This window comes from Zootoca vivipara, chromosome 2, assembly GCF_965207765.1.
Source record: "Zootoca vivipara chromosome 2, rZooViv2.hap1.1, whole genome shotgun sequence".
Taxonomy (NCBI): Eukaryota; Metazoa; Chordata; class Lepidosauria; order Squamata; family Lacertidae; genus Zootoca; species Zootoca vivipara.
In genome coordinates, this window is record NC_142584.1 from 29,675,787 (window position 1) to 29,690,754 (window position 14,968).

At 41.2% G+C, this 14,968-nt stretch overlaps 1 protein-coding gene across 10 annotated transcripts in view; it reads right to left on the reverse strand.

The window, feature by feature from the left end:
• Positions 1-14,968, reverse strand: part of CACNA1G (calcium voltage-gated channel subunit alpha1 G) — a 323,342-nt gene that overhangs the window by 15,507 nt on the left and 292,867 nt on the right. For 5 of the 10 annotated variants that reach the window (XM_035104356.3, XM_035104361.3, XM_035104358.3 and 2 more), the window contains 8 exons: positions 14,476-14,627; positions 9,526-9,635; positions 9,142-9,275; positions 8,030-8,100; positions 5,932-6,010; positions 5,696-5,817; positions 4,911-5,255; positions 2,810-2,950 (listed from right to left, as the gene is read on the reverse strand). In XM_035104356.3, the coding sequence (XP_034960247.3) occupies positions 2,810-2,950; positions 4,911-5,255; positions 5,696-5,817; positions 5,932-6,010; positions 8,030-8,100; positions 9,142-9,275; positions 9,526-9,635; positions 14,476-14,627 (1,154 nt within the window). The remainder of the gene's footprint in view (positions 1-2,809; positions 2,951-4,910; positions 5,256-5,695; positions 5,818-5,931; positions 6,011-8,029; positions 8,101-9,141; positions 9,276-9,525; positions 9,636-14,475; positions 14,628-14,968) is intronic. The other 5 variants (XM_088663074.1, XM_060271876.2, XM_088663075.1 and 2 more) reach the window with 4 other exon arrangements.

Genomic DNA, 14,968 nt, shown 5'->3' on the forward strand with positions numbered 1-14,968 from the left:
AACTACAACTGGGAAACAAATACTATGCAAACAACTTTGAACTATCACAATGAGAACGACTTTCTGGGAGGAATTCAGCATTGTGCAAGTCAGTCAGTTCTAGCAAGTGAAGCATTTTGGCTCACCATATGGAATGATTCCCCCCCTCCCCACAATTTAGCCCCACCCCGAGCCAATGTGGGAATGAGGGGAAAAGCCCCATTGTTCAGGCTTCCACTGAAGGGACTCATTAGTTTAATCCCACCCTCAGGCTCGGTAAAAAAGCATATTCACTAATTCCATGCCACCTTCTAATGAAAATGTGATGGCTAGAAAAGGTGCAGGGCCACAGTTGATGTGGCAATGAACAGATTACTGCTTTGATAGCTCATTGCCAAATACACAACTATAATGTGAGAACCAGAATGTGTGTCTCTATCTTAGAGAGAAGATCCACATGTTCCTTGCCAAACACCAGGGACAGGGAATCTGTGGCCTGCCAGATATTGCTGCATTTCAACTACTATGACTCCTGGTCATTGACCATGTTGACTGGTGCTGGGAGCTGGAGCCCAGCAACATCTGGAGCGCCGTAGAATGCCTGTTCTTGCCATCAGACACACAGACAGGCAGAAAGAGGGAGAGGGGAGGATTTTAGTTTTCACAACATTTCTCATGTCTCTTCAGATATGGGAGTAGCTGGCAAGAGCAGCTGAATGTAAAATAAGAAAAGGACCACACGGCATAATTCTAAATACAGTTACGAAGAAAGTTCCTCAAATTCAATAGGATTTTCTTCTTAGTAAATGTTCTAAGCCTGACAATTGCTTCACCCAAAACAGAAAAAAAAGATCCCATGGTGGATACCATGTTTTCAATAGAGAGCTCCATTTTCAGAAATGCCAGTGGCCAGGAGAATCTACAATGATAGTTTACATGTGGAAGAAAGAGTGTAACTTTTGGTTTGCGCTATTTGCTGAGAGACAATGTGGCAAGCTGCACTGGAAGTCTCCTCTCATTATTTAAAAATGCGCCTCCTCTTTCATCCTTGGGAGAAGCTGGTCATCCTAATCTTCAACCTAATGAGAATCCCAGTGTGAGATACTGTGCTGGGCAGTAAGAACTAACGACGTAGGTGGCTGGTTCCATGTGGGAAAATAACCATTCAGCTGTTACAAGTATGTGATGCCTACATTGCAGGGCAATAAACTGGCTAAGACCTGCAGCTATATAGATGCCTCCACCTTTGTGAACCACTGCCACATCCTATACCCATATCTACAATATCCTCGCCCTACCCTAAGAGACAAGGAAGTTTCATTAGTGGACTGCTTAAAAAGCTGTTAAATAGAAACTTAAACCCATATTAAGGCTGCAGTGTTTAGTCAATTAATTGGTTAGAATAATTAAAAAGCCTGAAAATGTTTAATTGATCAAAAATGCCCCCCGGTTAATTTGGCACTGTGTGTGTGTGTGTTTGTGTGTGTGCGCGCGCCAGTACTTACTGTAGATGGCAAATCTTAAAAGAGGCAATCTCCCTTTTCTCTCTCACAAGAAGAAATGCCAAAGCTACCCTGACTTTCCTGATTAATCAGTATGCCCTTTTAATATGCTATCAAAGCTTTAATTGATTATAATATTTTATATAATATTATAATATTTTATATTATAATATTTTGGTTCAACCTGGAACCTTTTGAATACACCTTTTATATTCACATGGAGCTAACCATAATCAGGTACACTAATAGTACTGGAATTGTCCTAGGTTTTAAATTACATAATCTGCTTTGACACAAGGAATATACTAAACAAGGTGACGACCCCCATACATGAACTGAACTATCTTCACATCTGGTTACACGCAGGCCAACATATTTTTCAACACCCCAAAGTGGTCCATGAAATTCAACATAGGCTTCCATGCAGATGAATGGAAATGTTCACAAGAGCAGCATCTCATCTCTACGCTACCTTACAGCACAATCCTATACATGTCTACTCAAAAGTAAGTTCCCATTGAGTACAATGGGGCTTACTGCCAGGAAATTGAGTGTAGGATTACAGCCTTAGTGACATTCTTATAAGCTTTCCAGCGTAATCCTATGCATGCTTACTCAGAAGTAAGCTCCACTGTATTTAACAGGGCTTCCTTCCAGGTCAGTATGCATAAGGGTTGTAATGCCAATGCACTAAATCCTTGTCTAAAAATAAATCTAGCTATGGTTATAGTCCTATGCATACTGATGGAGGAATATGTTCCACTTAATTCAGTTGGCTTTCTAACTGAACATGCATAGGACTGGGTGGTAAATACTAGGGATGGAAAAGGAATATATTTGGTCAGCATTTTTAAAGCAAATTGACCCAGTTTGCTGGTCCCAAGCTTAACTGCTAATTGAAATTTAATGTCATTTTGGTTCCAAAAATGGATACAAAAATGTGCAAGAAAAATGCATTTTTTTTGGGGGGGGGGAAATGTGTACAAAATGTATACTTTAGGAGAACATATGGACATTTTCAATTCACATTTTTCACGGTGGTTTTTTGTTTTTTTAAACACAGGCACAGAAAACAGGGGGACTGGTCCTATGATTGAACACGTGAAAAACTGACACAGAATGACAATAGGCTGATCCATCCATCCCTAGTAAATACCCATCTCCTCTTAAACAAATAGAAATGCATTTGCCATCCTACAAAAGTAGTTTTTAGTCACTTTTGGCCTTGATACGCCTACTTTAGATAAAAGTATGAAAACCTCTCTTTTGTAATAAAGGTTTCAATCTAAATTTAGATAGAAACTTTTCAGGAAATTAGTAATATTAACCTGTTTCTCAGAGTTGTAATTGTCAGTAGCTGGAAGGGCATAATGATGGCACACAGAGCCTGATAAGTTGTCCATCAGCTTCAACTCTCCTTCTAGAGATTCCTGGATCAGCAGTGATATGGTATCAAACAAGTGTCTTTCCTGGGAGGAGTGCCATATAGCATGCAGAAAAGGATAAGCCAGGCCAAAAGAGAGGGGCAGAAGCGGGGCAAGGTAGGGGAAGCAGAAGAAGAGAAAGAAGAGAGAATGAATGCATGAGAGAAGAGAGGAGAAGAGACAGAAAAAGAATGTTTTCAGACAGAACAGCAGTCGTTGAAATGGCCAGGGAGGGAAGACAGAGACAGAGAGGGGAAAAAGAACAGTGCAGTAATACCACAGTCAGAACCTTTCTTAGACGTTGCTACACACTAGACCAAAACTAAACACGATAGTGCTCTAAGACTGGTGGGACACATTACATTCATTCATTCATTCGTAAGTGGCTACTGATAGAACTATTTCTACTTTGCAGAGCCATCCTACTTGATAGCAGGAAACAAAACTGCAGCATAGCTAAACAACAATATGCACAATTTAAAATGGAGGTGGGGATGGGAGCCCAGCATTAAGCCTGGAAAAAAAAATCCACACTTTGGCATCATTTAACCATGTAAGAAACAGAAATGGCCTTCAGAGATGCTGGATGATTTGCAGTGGAGCTCGGTGACTCAAGTGTTAGGCACCTCTGAAAATTAGGCCACTGATTTAGTAACCACCGGATGGGTGTAAGATTAAATTTTCAAAAGCACAAAAAGTGACAGAACTCAGTGGATTTCAACTTCTGTATTGTCTGCTGGTGCTGTTATGCATAGTGCTTGTAGTGGGGTTGGTATTTCCCAAGGCTAGGTCCTATACTGTGTAAACAATCTTTGAAGGCTGGAGTCGCCTGTGTGACAGAACACATGGCTGCTAGTGAATCTGTCACCCTGCATCAAATCACAAACACAGATATGAGGAGTACCTACCTGAGTCTGGCACCCAAATGTCACTGGATTCATGCAGGATCCAGATATGGGGAAATGACCACCCAGCGGATTTGGAAATCTGAACTACACCTCAAGCTTTTGCTACTAACTGGGGAAAATTCAATTATTCTATATCGCAGATGAATTCTAAATACTCTGATTTAAGTTACTCATGGCCATAACCTTGTTCCAAGACGATTATTTATTTTGGGGTTTGTGCGATGCTGAATAGTCCAATCCTATGCATGCTTCCTCAGAAGTAAGACCCACTAACTTCAATGGGACATATTGCTGAATAAGTGAATTTAGGATTCTGTAGCGCCTGAGATAGTACAGCAGGAAGTTTGGGATTCGGAAGACCTATGAGCTTTTGAAAATTTTAACCCAAGTTCCAAATTACAGGCTCCCAATTTCAAAAGTGTTTTCTCAAGTGCTTACACCTGAATATTAATACATAGCATAAAAGCTTCTCAAGCAATATGATGGCCGATCACTCAAAAGCAGTACTTTCTATGCAGGCAAGTATGTATGATGACATATACCCTTATGAACACAGTGCATATACTTTATGGAACATGCAAGCAAAGAAGCATGCTGCCAATCACATAACTTTGCATGGCTACATTTTAGGAGCTGTATTCCTCTTTCATCATGTGCTCAAATACCATGTTAACTCATAAATTCCCACTGAAAAAAGAGTTCTGTGGGGCGAGACAGTCACTCACCCAAAGTTATGGCTGGGACAGATCTGAATAAATGTATTATATGTATACCAGGCATATAGCTGAGAGAGTGAGTGGGAATCTTGTGTCTGTTTAATGCAGTTCTTGTAGCCACCTGCCGCGCATCCCTCATCTCCCATCAACATAACCTGCCAACTTACAACAAATGCTCTCATGACTCTCATCATTGCAATCCCATATGAACATTCAATTTCATGGTCTGCACTTGCTGAATAGGGATTTTTTACTCACATGGGAAAAGGAATACAACTCCCTTATACATTAATACACCCAAGACTTTTTGGAATCTGTGCAAATGCTATCTGAGGAAAGTACAAGCTACTCCCCACTTCACCCACCACCCAAGATTCTCACCATAGGGTGAACCAATGAGAGTTGGGAATCCACCTTGATTTGCATGGGATTGACATATCCTCCGGGGCTCTCAGGTCTATCTCCTGCATTACTTCCTGCCCATATGAAAGGGTCAGAGGGCGGATGCTGGCCCGGGGTGATTGTCTTCATTTCCATCTCCAGTTCCAATTCCAGTTCTGCTTCCTCTTTCGCTTCCTTGTTACTTTCCTCTAGGTGCTTCATGAGTACAGCAATCACCACATTCACCAGGACAAACTGGGCTGTCAGCACAAATGAGACGAAATAGATTGGCGAGATGACGGTGTTGTAGCAGGTGGATTCCTCATCGCAGTCTCGCAGAGTGTCCTAAAGGAAGGAACAGAGGGACGGGAGGTGGGAATGGTCGTGGCTTATGAGAGAGCTCTGGGCAACTCTATCCATGAATCAGATTGGGATTTTCAGCTTCAAGCCCAAAAGGCTTTTTTATAGGGGTGAGCAAAACCCACTGTAGAATCTCTTCAGGTTAATTTCCTTCATCCTCCACAGAGTTTATATGGAATTTCTGGAACTTGTTTACCCATGTCGGTAGACCTTTTCTGCCAAACTTAGCCTTTCTAAACACCCCATTATCATGTGGAAGGCACACAAAGGCTTCTCACTCATACAAATAGCCAATGCACACAACCTTGCAGCAATAGCTGATTTCGATGCAAACATCAACATGGAACTATTCAGCACCGTCCTAGCATGAATTCCGCAAACCATAAGAACATCTGTCTCAGCACTCATTCTAATGGGGATTTTACCTTCATTATCCCATTCCAGTTGTCTCCTGTGGATACACGGAAGAGTGTGAGAAAAGCCATCCCAAAGTTGCGAAAAGTTGCATGCCGCCCTAAGCCCTCACAGGGATGAGTATCGTCACATTCTGTATGACCAACCAAAAATAAAGGCAATTTAGCCATTTGCTTTCTTGACAAATAACTATGTTACTCTGCCTCATCCAATTCTATGCAACAAACCGGTGGAGCAGAGAACTTACCAAGGTCTCCAAACAGCTCCACCCCAAGGGCTGCAAATATGAAAAACAACAACATGAAGAGAAGACCCAGATTCCCCACCTGTAAAGAGAAAAGAAAAGAAGGGAAATAAAAAAAATCATTGATGTATGTCTCTTAAGTAACCCCCATTATGGGAGATGTACCACTCAGCCTCCATTGTATAGGCTGCCTTTGTCTCTTTTTCCTCAGTAACTTTAACAAGTCCTGTCTAACCACTAGTAGTAGCCCAGTCTCATGTGCATGTGCATGAATACAAAAGCTTCAATCCTAGGTAGTGAAAGTGGAGAAAAAGCACATGAACAGACAGAAATAGTTCAAGAAAGTTTGTATTGTTACCAGTCACCTGGCTGAACAGTCAAAACCTGTTTTTGATGGAAAACTAGCTTCCCAATTCTACTGGGCAAACAGTTTTAGTAAAAAATAAATGAGTATGCATTTAAAACTTTGCCCTGTCAAGGACTGTCATATAATTTTGCGCACTGTCTGCTGCACAAGCACAATACCAGATTGTGCACAATACAGATTGTTGCATTATGCCCACAATGTTGCATTGCCATGGCCACTGAAATTCCATTCCAAAGTCAGAGTAATTCTAGATGAGGGATAGTCAACGTGATGGTGCTGTCCAGATGTTGCAGAACCCCAACTCCCATCAACCCCAACCTGGTTAGGACTGATGGGAACAACATCTGAAGAGCACCACGTTGGCTACCCTGCTCTAGACTATCTGATTTATTTGTTTAATTTCCGCTTAGAAATACAGCAAATACCTTTTTCAGTGCACCACATTGCTAACTGCTGTGGGTCACACAATGCAGTCTACTTTGAAGTCCCTCCCTGAAAGTTAGTTCACCCTTGAAGTACCCCTGACTTCCCTACAATGCCTCCTGTTCATGAGGAGCACTGATCCTACCATAAATCATAGAGATGGAAGGGACCACAAGGTAACCTAGTCCAACCCACTGCAATGCAGGAATCTTTTGCCCAAAGTGGGGCTCAAGCCCACAATGCAGAGACTAAGAGCCTCATGCTCTACCGACTGAGCTACCTCGGCTGTCATACGTAATGTTGTCTTTACATTTTCTCCTGCTCCATCTGCTCCAATAATTTAAAAGCAATCCCATGTATTAATTTCCCTTTTCTATGGTTAAGGTGGATTGTTTCTGACCGTGCACAACCCCAGCCATTTTACAATCCTACAGAGGGGAAGTTTCCTCTCTTACTCCTTTCTGCCACTGCTCATTGCATCGAGTTACTGGTTGGATTTGAGGTGTATGCACACAGCTCTCAAAACATGTATTTAGCTTTAAAAAAATAAAATACAGTGGTACCTCGGTTTAAGTACACAATTGGTTCCGGAAGTCTGTACTTAACCTGAAGCATACTTAACCTGAAGCGAACTTTCCCATTGAAAGTAATGGAAAGTGGATTAATCTGTTCCAGACGGTCTGCGGAGTACTTAACCTGAAGTGTACTTAACCTGAAGCAAACTTTCCCATTGAAAGTAATGGAAAGTGGATTAATCTGTTCCAAACGGGTCCGTGGAGTACTTAAACTGAAAGTACTCAAACCGAAGCGTACTTAAACCAAGGTATGACTGTAAAAATAAATCCCACGACTGAGAGGAAGAAGCATTCATGTCCTGCTTGTGGGCTTCCCATGGGCACCTGGTTGGCCATTGTGAGAACAGAGTGCTGGATTAGATGGGTCCTTGGCCTGATCCAGCAGCATTCTTATTATGTTCTCATTTGCTCCAAACATATGAAAGGCAGCATGTAAAGAATGAGGCTGAGCAGAGGATAAGCTAAACTGAACTGACATTTGAGGTACTGTGATAAAGCATCTTGCCCAATCTGGAGATCCTCCAACCATTAGAATTAACACTTACTAAATTCATAGTAAAGGTAGTTCTGAGCACAGAGAAAACACACATAAGGGAGATATGCCAAAACAGCAGCAGCAGCAGCAACAACAACAATAGCAGCAGCAGCAGCAACAACAATTCACAGACTTCTCAAGGAAATTCAAAAATGAGGGCAACTCAGCAGAGGTCTTTATGATAAAAGACACAAAGGTTACCTGAGGCAGCGCTTGCATCACTGTGTCCAGCAGAGCTCTCATCCCTACAGCCATCTTCAGCAATTTCAACACTGCAGAAAATGAAATGTCCTCTGCATTATTGTCACACAATCGGCATGTGAAAAGGAAATAAATATTTCAGAAGGCATATCAGGCTCCCCAAGTGATGTGGCAAGCATCCTTCACTAGAGGTGAAAACGCATTATAATGAAGCGCTCTGTTGTTGTCAGGATGTTCGTAACAAGTAGAAAGACCTGTGAACATCATGGCCATCTCCACTCACTAAATTGGGTGCTGCTGACACGGTGGCAGGAATACAAGAGTGACCTTTTCTCCTGGTGGTGACTACCGCTGCTGAGTAAAGTAAACTGGTTTGGAAAGGTCAGAAATCTATCTGATATACTGATGACAGAATTCAGCTTCAAGCTAAAGAATTAAGAAGCCAAGTGTATCCCCATCAATTTCCATCACAAGACGACTGGATAAGAAATAACATGAACTCATGACCTTCAGAACTAAGCACTTTATAAGCTAAGAACTAATGCCACCAGCTCCAGTCATTCTGTAACAAAACCCTTTAGTGCTTTGTTGCTTGGAGTTGGTATCACCACACTACTGGGAATATAGATGGCAGAGGTTCATCTAGAGTGCCTGAAGACCAAGCAGTTATGGTCCTTCCCTGTATGTAATGCCTGCCACACAACTAACTGGTCATAGCAGTGATGGAAAGCTTCTTCTGAGTCTAGGACTAGAATGATCCATGTTCTACTCCCAACACAGTCACAGAGGCCACTTGGTGACCTTGGGCCAGCTGCACTCACTCTCTCAGCACAACCTATCTCAAAGTGTTGTTGCATTGACAAAATTGGGGAGATTCAAACCTTGTTCATCACATTGAGCTCCTGGAGGGGTGTGTGTGTGATATAACCCAATCCAAAATGACTTGCAGGTAATAGCAGGACAAAGTACATTGAGGTGTCTATTAGCTAGGCCGTTTATGCTTGGAAGTATAGCCGTGCTGCATAGGAAACCTTACAATGCCGGGAATTAACAGTTCCACTGGGAACAGAAACTGTGTGGCTGGAATGCCCCAGGAGTAAGGGGAGACTGACCTCGAGCAATCCTCAGGACCCTCATGATGCGGATAATGGTGGGGTTGATAGGCAGTGATGCATTCACCTCAATCTCTTCCAGCGTGATCCCCATGATGGACAACAGCACTATTGCCAGGTCTAATTGGTTCCACCTGAAAGCGACACAAAAATCAAGCAGAAAAAACTGGTAAAATATTTGCAGTGGTGACAAAAGGATTCCAATTATTTCAGTTATTCGGAACTGACTCATGAACTGATGCACCACCTCAAGCAATTTTTGTGATGAAACACGTCAAACAATTGAAAAACTATTTTATAGAGTACTATTATAGAGTTAGTCAAGTCTGGATATATCACTGACTAGAACAGAAAATGCAAAACCCAAAATTCTTAAGGACTTACCTGTCTTGAAAGAACCGACGAAACCCAAATGCAATCAGCTTGAAAACAGATTCCATGACAAAGATGACCGTGAAGATGTAATTGCAAATCTTCAGAGCTTCATCAAGAACCTGTAATGTGAAGACAACTCCCAGGTTACTGCAATATCTTAAGGGGAGGATTTTGCTTCCTGCAATTACCGGCCTTCCTGCTTTCAACAGGAGCCATTATTATTATTTTAATCTGAAAAGGCAAAATGAAGAAGGGGCAGGAACGCAGGCATATCACAACTCCTGCACAGTGTTAACATTTAAACTGCTGCTGGCTTCCCAAGTGGCAGTGACAAAACCAGGCTCTCCTATTTTTCATGAAACCTGCATAACAGAAATGATTTGCAGCTGGATAGGAGCTGAGTTCCTGTACAGCTGGATTGATTTCGTACTATTTCAGAGGAAGGCATCCTGGATCGTGGTATCAGTGCTGCTTCTGAGCACGAGAGAAAATGTGATTTTGTTCTTTGGAGCACATGCAGTATTTCACATGTTGCATTATTTAACACACATGAGGAATATAGACTTCCATGCTTGCAAGTGGAGATATGGCTCTACACTGGGCAATATTTGATAATATAACATTATTTTGGGATTGTGGCAAACGTATCTATAAGATATACAAAAACCATAAAATACAATTAAAACCAAAACCTTAGCATTGAGCCCTGCCCCCAGGCTACCTGCCATAGCCTCAGCTGACTTGAAAAAATCTGGGCTGGGAGTGGGCAGAATCTAGAACAAAGCCCTGAAAGACGATCAAGAGGGCAAGCAGCAGAGCACATCAAAGGCACATGGAATTAGAGAAATGTGCAGCAAGACTGGCTGATGGAATTAATTAACTAACTGTGTGAAAAGCAAAAGTTAACTTGTGCTCCTCTGGTTCATAATCAGTACATGCCACTGAGCTATGCTATAGTTCAGAACACACCTAACATTAGCATGAGGTAATTGGATCATATAACAAGCTTCCCACAGTATTTACAAGATGCTCCTGTCACGTGGGTCATGCACCGCCACCTTAAACATGGCGTTTCCCCCCGCTGATTTCTTTTTAATTGTCTCACATTACACATTCAAGTGCTATTTAGCTACACTGACTGATTCACCTTTGCTTTCGTCTTGCATTTATTCCTTGGCTTCTCAAAGTAGCAGGGAACAAAAATAAGCAATGCTACACTAATTGGCAGCCATTTCCATTGAGCTATCATAAGCAAGTGATTTGGCAGATCATTGCAAGCGGTTTGCCATTATAATTTGAATGTGATCCTAAATACAGGAGTTTGGCATGCGAATATATCAGGGACCTGCTGCCTTGCCAAAATGCTGAGTCACCACAGCAGAAATATTAAATCCCTCAGGCTGCCGACAGTAAGATGTGCAGTAAGATTTGAAAGATTTCAGGATTTGATCTATAGATCATTTATTATTAATATTATTATTCTCAATTTCTTAAATAACCCCTCCTTTTTAGGGAATCTGCTGAAACATGGAATTAGTTTTGTGTGAGAGAGAGAGAGAGAAGGGGGGGGGGAGAGGGAGAGAGAGAGTCCCAAAGCCCAAGTGCCTTTTCCAGCTTTTTGGGGGCAGAATTTGATAGTCTCCTGTTACCAGCCATTTTGATGTAAAATTCTTCATATATTCTCTCTCATCTGCCACTTTACATGCAGACTGAACTGCCTACTTGTGTTATTGAGATCTTCCAATTCTAACTTAATTGTCTAATTGTAGTTTTTAAATTGCTTTGATTTTATCCTATTTTGTTGTAGTTCTGCAGCATTCATATTGTGTTCAGATTACCCAGATTCTCCACCTTTTCTTCCTAACGGTCTTTTAGTTCCTTTTAGAATTTTTTTTTAAAATTTCTTCTTCCACCACCACAGCCGGTGTTGCTCATGTTAAAGGGGCCTCCCCTCAAAGTGATACACAGAAGAGTAAAAGGCGGATGAAGCCTCCAAAACAAAACAGCATAAAATACCGTTCAAACTTCCCAGTACAATAAAACACAACCCCAACAGCAACTTCATGAAGCCTTTGGCACATGCCTCATTTCAGGGGGAATGAGGGCTGCCATTCAAAGACATTTAGGGCTTTGAAAATCTAAAGCAGCACTTTGAAATGGAAATGTGGAAACTGACATCCTGCAAAGTTCCCTTATAATAATTTGGCTGGTCAGACTGGAGGTTCACTGGTATACAGGGTAATGAGTGGAGGATGACTAAATTTTACGGCCTATTGCTATAGTTAAAACTTATTCTGAGTTAAAAGAGATAAAACTGACAGCTCTGGAAGTCCCTTCCAGGCCTCTCATTTGCCTCTTCCAATCTCTTTGCATTAAAATCAATGCACCCTCCCCTCTTTACTCACCGTCTTCTAAAATAAATGGCCTCAAACACTGTTTTGTTTCTCATGTTAGCGGAGGACATTCTGTGCTCCTTGTTTTTCTTTGCTCTCTCAGTCACCTTTCCACAAATTGCTCTGGGAGACCGTGATAAAATCTAAGGGGCCAGATTCAACAAATTTATCCCACTAGTGGAAGCCAATGCAAATACTCGCACTAGTGCAGGCATCTCCAAATTCGGCTGTCCAGATGTTTTGGGACTACAATTCCCATCACCCCTAGCCAACAGGACCCATCAGGGATGGTGGGAATTGTAGTCCCCAAACATTTGGAGGGCCGAGTTTGGGGATGCCTGCACTAGTGCAATGGGGCTCCCCCCTTCTTCTCCTTCAAATCCACTTAAAGGAAGGCCAAGAGAACACTCAGAACACCACATGGAAGGAGGAGAGGGGAGATTGTCAGGCAACGGGGTCAGTCAGGTGCATGTGTCAGAAGACCCACAAACTGAGTTAACACCGGTGCTTTTCTTTTCCAGGGTGTACTCAAGGGGACGCAGTACCGGTACCTCTTTTTTGTTGTTGTTAAAAAGTGTGCCACTTACTATAACAACTTCATGGTACGTACCGACACCTATTTTTCTAGAAAGAAAAACACTGTTAACACTCCCTTTGGTTGTTTGGATAGACACAGTACTGTAAGTGGATGACTGAACTGAAGATTTGGGAAACAAAGTTCATTATGTTCTTTCTCCGAATTGTAAAATGCAAGAGGGCCTGGGGTTCCTGCAATTTACATACAGCTTTCAATGTTCAGAACCCTAGGAATGGCCAAATCAGTCCATTTCAGGTTCTCCCAGTTTTTAATATTCCCAGTCTTAGGTCCTCATGAAAATTCATCAGCTTTCCAGTGTGTTTTCCCTAATATTTTCATTTTTATACTGTTTTATTTATTTTCATGGTACAGAAGATAAATTTTGAGAAAACAATTGTTATAACAGTAAACAACAAATAACTTGTCCTGATAAAATTGCAGGCTTTCATCATGCCATGTGTTGAAGTTTCACGCCACTAATATTTAGATCACGCCACTAATATTTACATTTTTGTAAGCAATTTTCAGCAATATGCTCCATTTTCCCAAGCAGTTTCCCCTAATATAACACTTTTTTGTATGTGATTTATGTAATAAATTTTCATATGCTATTTTCACTAATATATGGATTTCTCTGTGTACTTCCCTGTAATATGCACATCTTTTAGTTACAAAATTCAAAGATGGGTGCGTTCTGAAGGATTTTAGTTCAACCATTGTTTCAGGAAGTGTGAATCAGGCAGGCTCGCATTATATTTGTGCATTGAACCAAATTTCTCCCATATCCCTACTTTGAACACCTTTGGTTTTATCCAAATTGGATAGGCCTTAATGGTGAACAGTTCTTATGAAAGCATGAGATTCAAGATGGGGCAACCCTGCCCTGCTCCATTGTACAAAGAAACAGTTATAAACCATTGGCTTCCACCATAGTCTTAGGCATGATGATAAAGCACCTTGCAGTGGTTCTTAGAAACAGATCCAAATCCTATCATAGTAAAAACAACAATCAAGGAATGTCTGTCACTTAGTGCTTTCTGCAGCATCCAAAGAAAGCATCTCCCTGATTAGCACCTCTCATTCTAATGGGGGAATATAAAATTCAAAAGCCTGATGAAGATTATGAATTTCTCTTTTGGAAATAAAAACAGGCAGTTCTTTCTGTCTCTTCTGAAAAGCTACTTGACCTAGCAAAGAGGTAGTAAATAATTTCACATCTTGATTCAGTCGAGAGATTGGGCCATATGCTCACTTTCCAAAGAATCTCTTTTGGCTTTGCAATGCAACAACAGCTAATGTTGCTTAATTAGAGGAAGGTCATAAAATCAGGGTGGTATTGAGCTATGTTTTACGCAGAGTAGAAATTAAAAACATGATTAAGTTAGGTCCACTAATTTCAATGAGCCTACTCTGAGTAAAATCCCAGGCTAGGATTCGGTCTTGAGCACAAACAGAAGTATTTCAGGAAGTACAACCTTGCTGCTACTGCTACCAACTCCAAAATGTATGACTAATGCTATATGAGTACCTTAGGGAAGATACTTTGCACCTCAGCTAATACAGAGTTGCTTACTAGTTGGCTTATAACAAGAACACCCTGAGTGTTTTACTGAGTTAGCAGTAGTTACAGCAAAAAATATAAATATTTTTGTTAAAGCCAATGCTATGGGCTGTAAATATAATCCTTGTATGTATGTATGTATGTATGTATTTTATTTTGGTTTCTTTGTGTTTTTATGTTTTTATGATTTGAATGATTGCTATCAACCAGGGTTCTTTAGCTGGTGCAAACACTACTCTCACTCGGTTAAAAACTAGATCCCTATATCACCATCATCTCCCATTCAGACGGTAGAATGGCCAATGCATAGTTCTTTCTGTTTCATTCTTTTTTCCCCATGTTAATGGATGCAATGACAATTCCTTATCAAGTCTACAACTATGTTTGCGAACCACCCACAGCATCTACAAATACTTTTTCTGGCCTACCTTTGGCTGCTGGTAGTGCTCCATAGCCATGGTGATGACATTGAGCCCAATCACACCTGTGATGAATAAATCCAGGTAATGGGTGGTGCACATTTGATGAATCAGAAGTCGGAAGCGAGAGTAATCAGAGTAGTAGGGTTTACACTGTGCCTCTGAAAAGGAAAAGAATGGAGAAGCAGATCAGGTAATTTCTCCCTGTCTTAAGACCAGTTCAGCATTGGCTTTCAAAAATCCCAATTGATACAATCAATCTAATTCATTATGATAGGTTTTCAGCAACAAATGGGGTGTGGCAAAGGGGATTGTATGTTACCATCATTAATGCATAGCAAGACTACAGGATCATCTATCTGTACCAGCAGCTACAATAAAACATGCACAACAGCCGGGCTTTCAGGATTAGAGATAAGGTGAGTATGACATGGAATCATTTCAGGTTCCAACATAATGTTTAGTGTAAAAATTCACTGTTTGGATATCTATTATTACACAA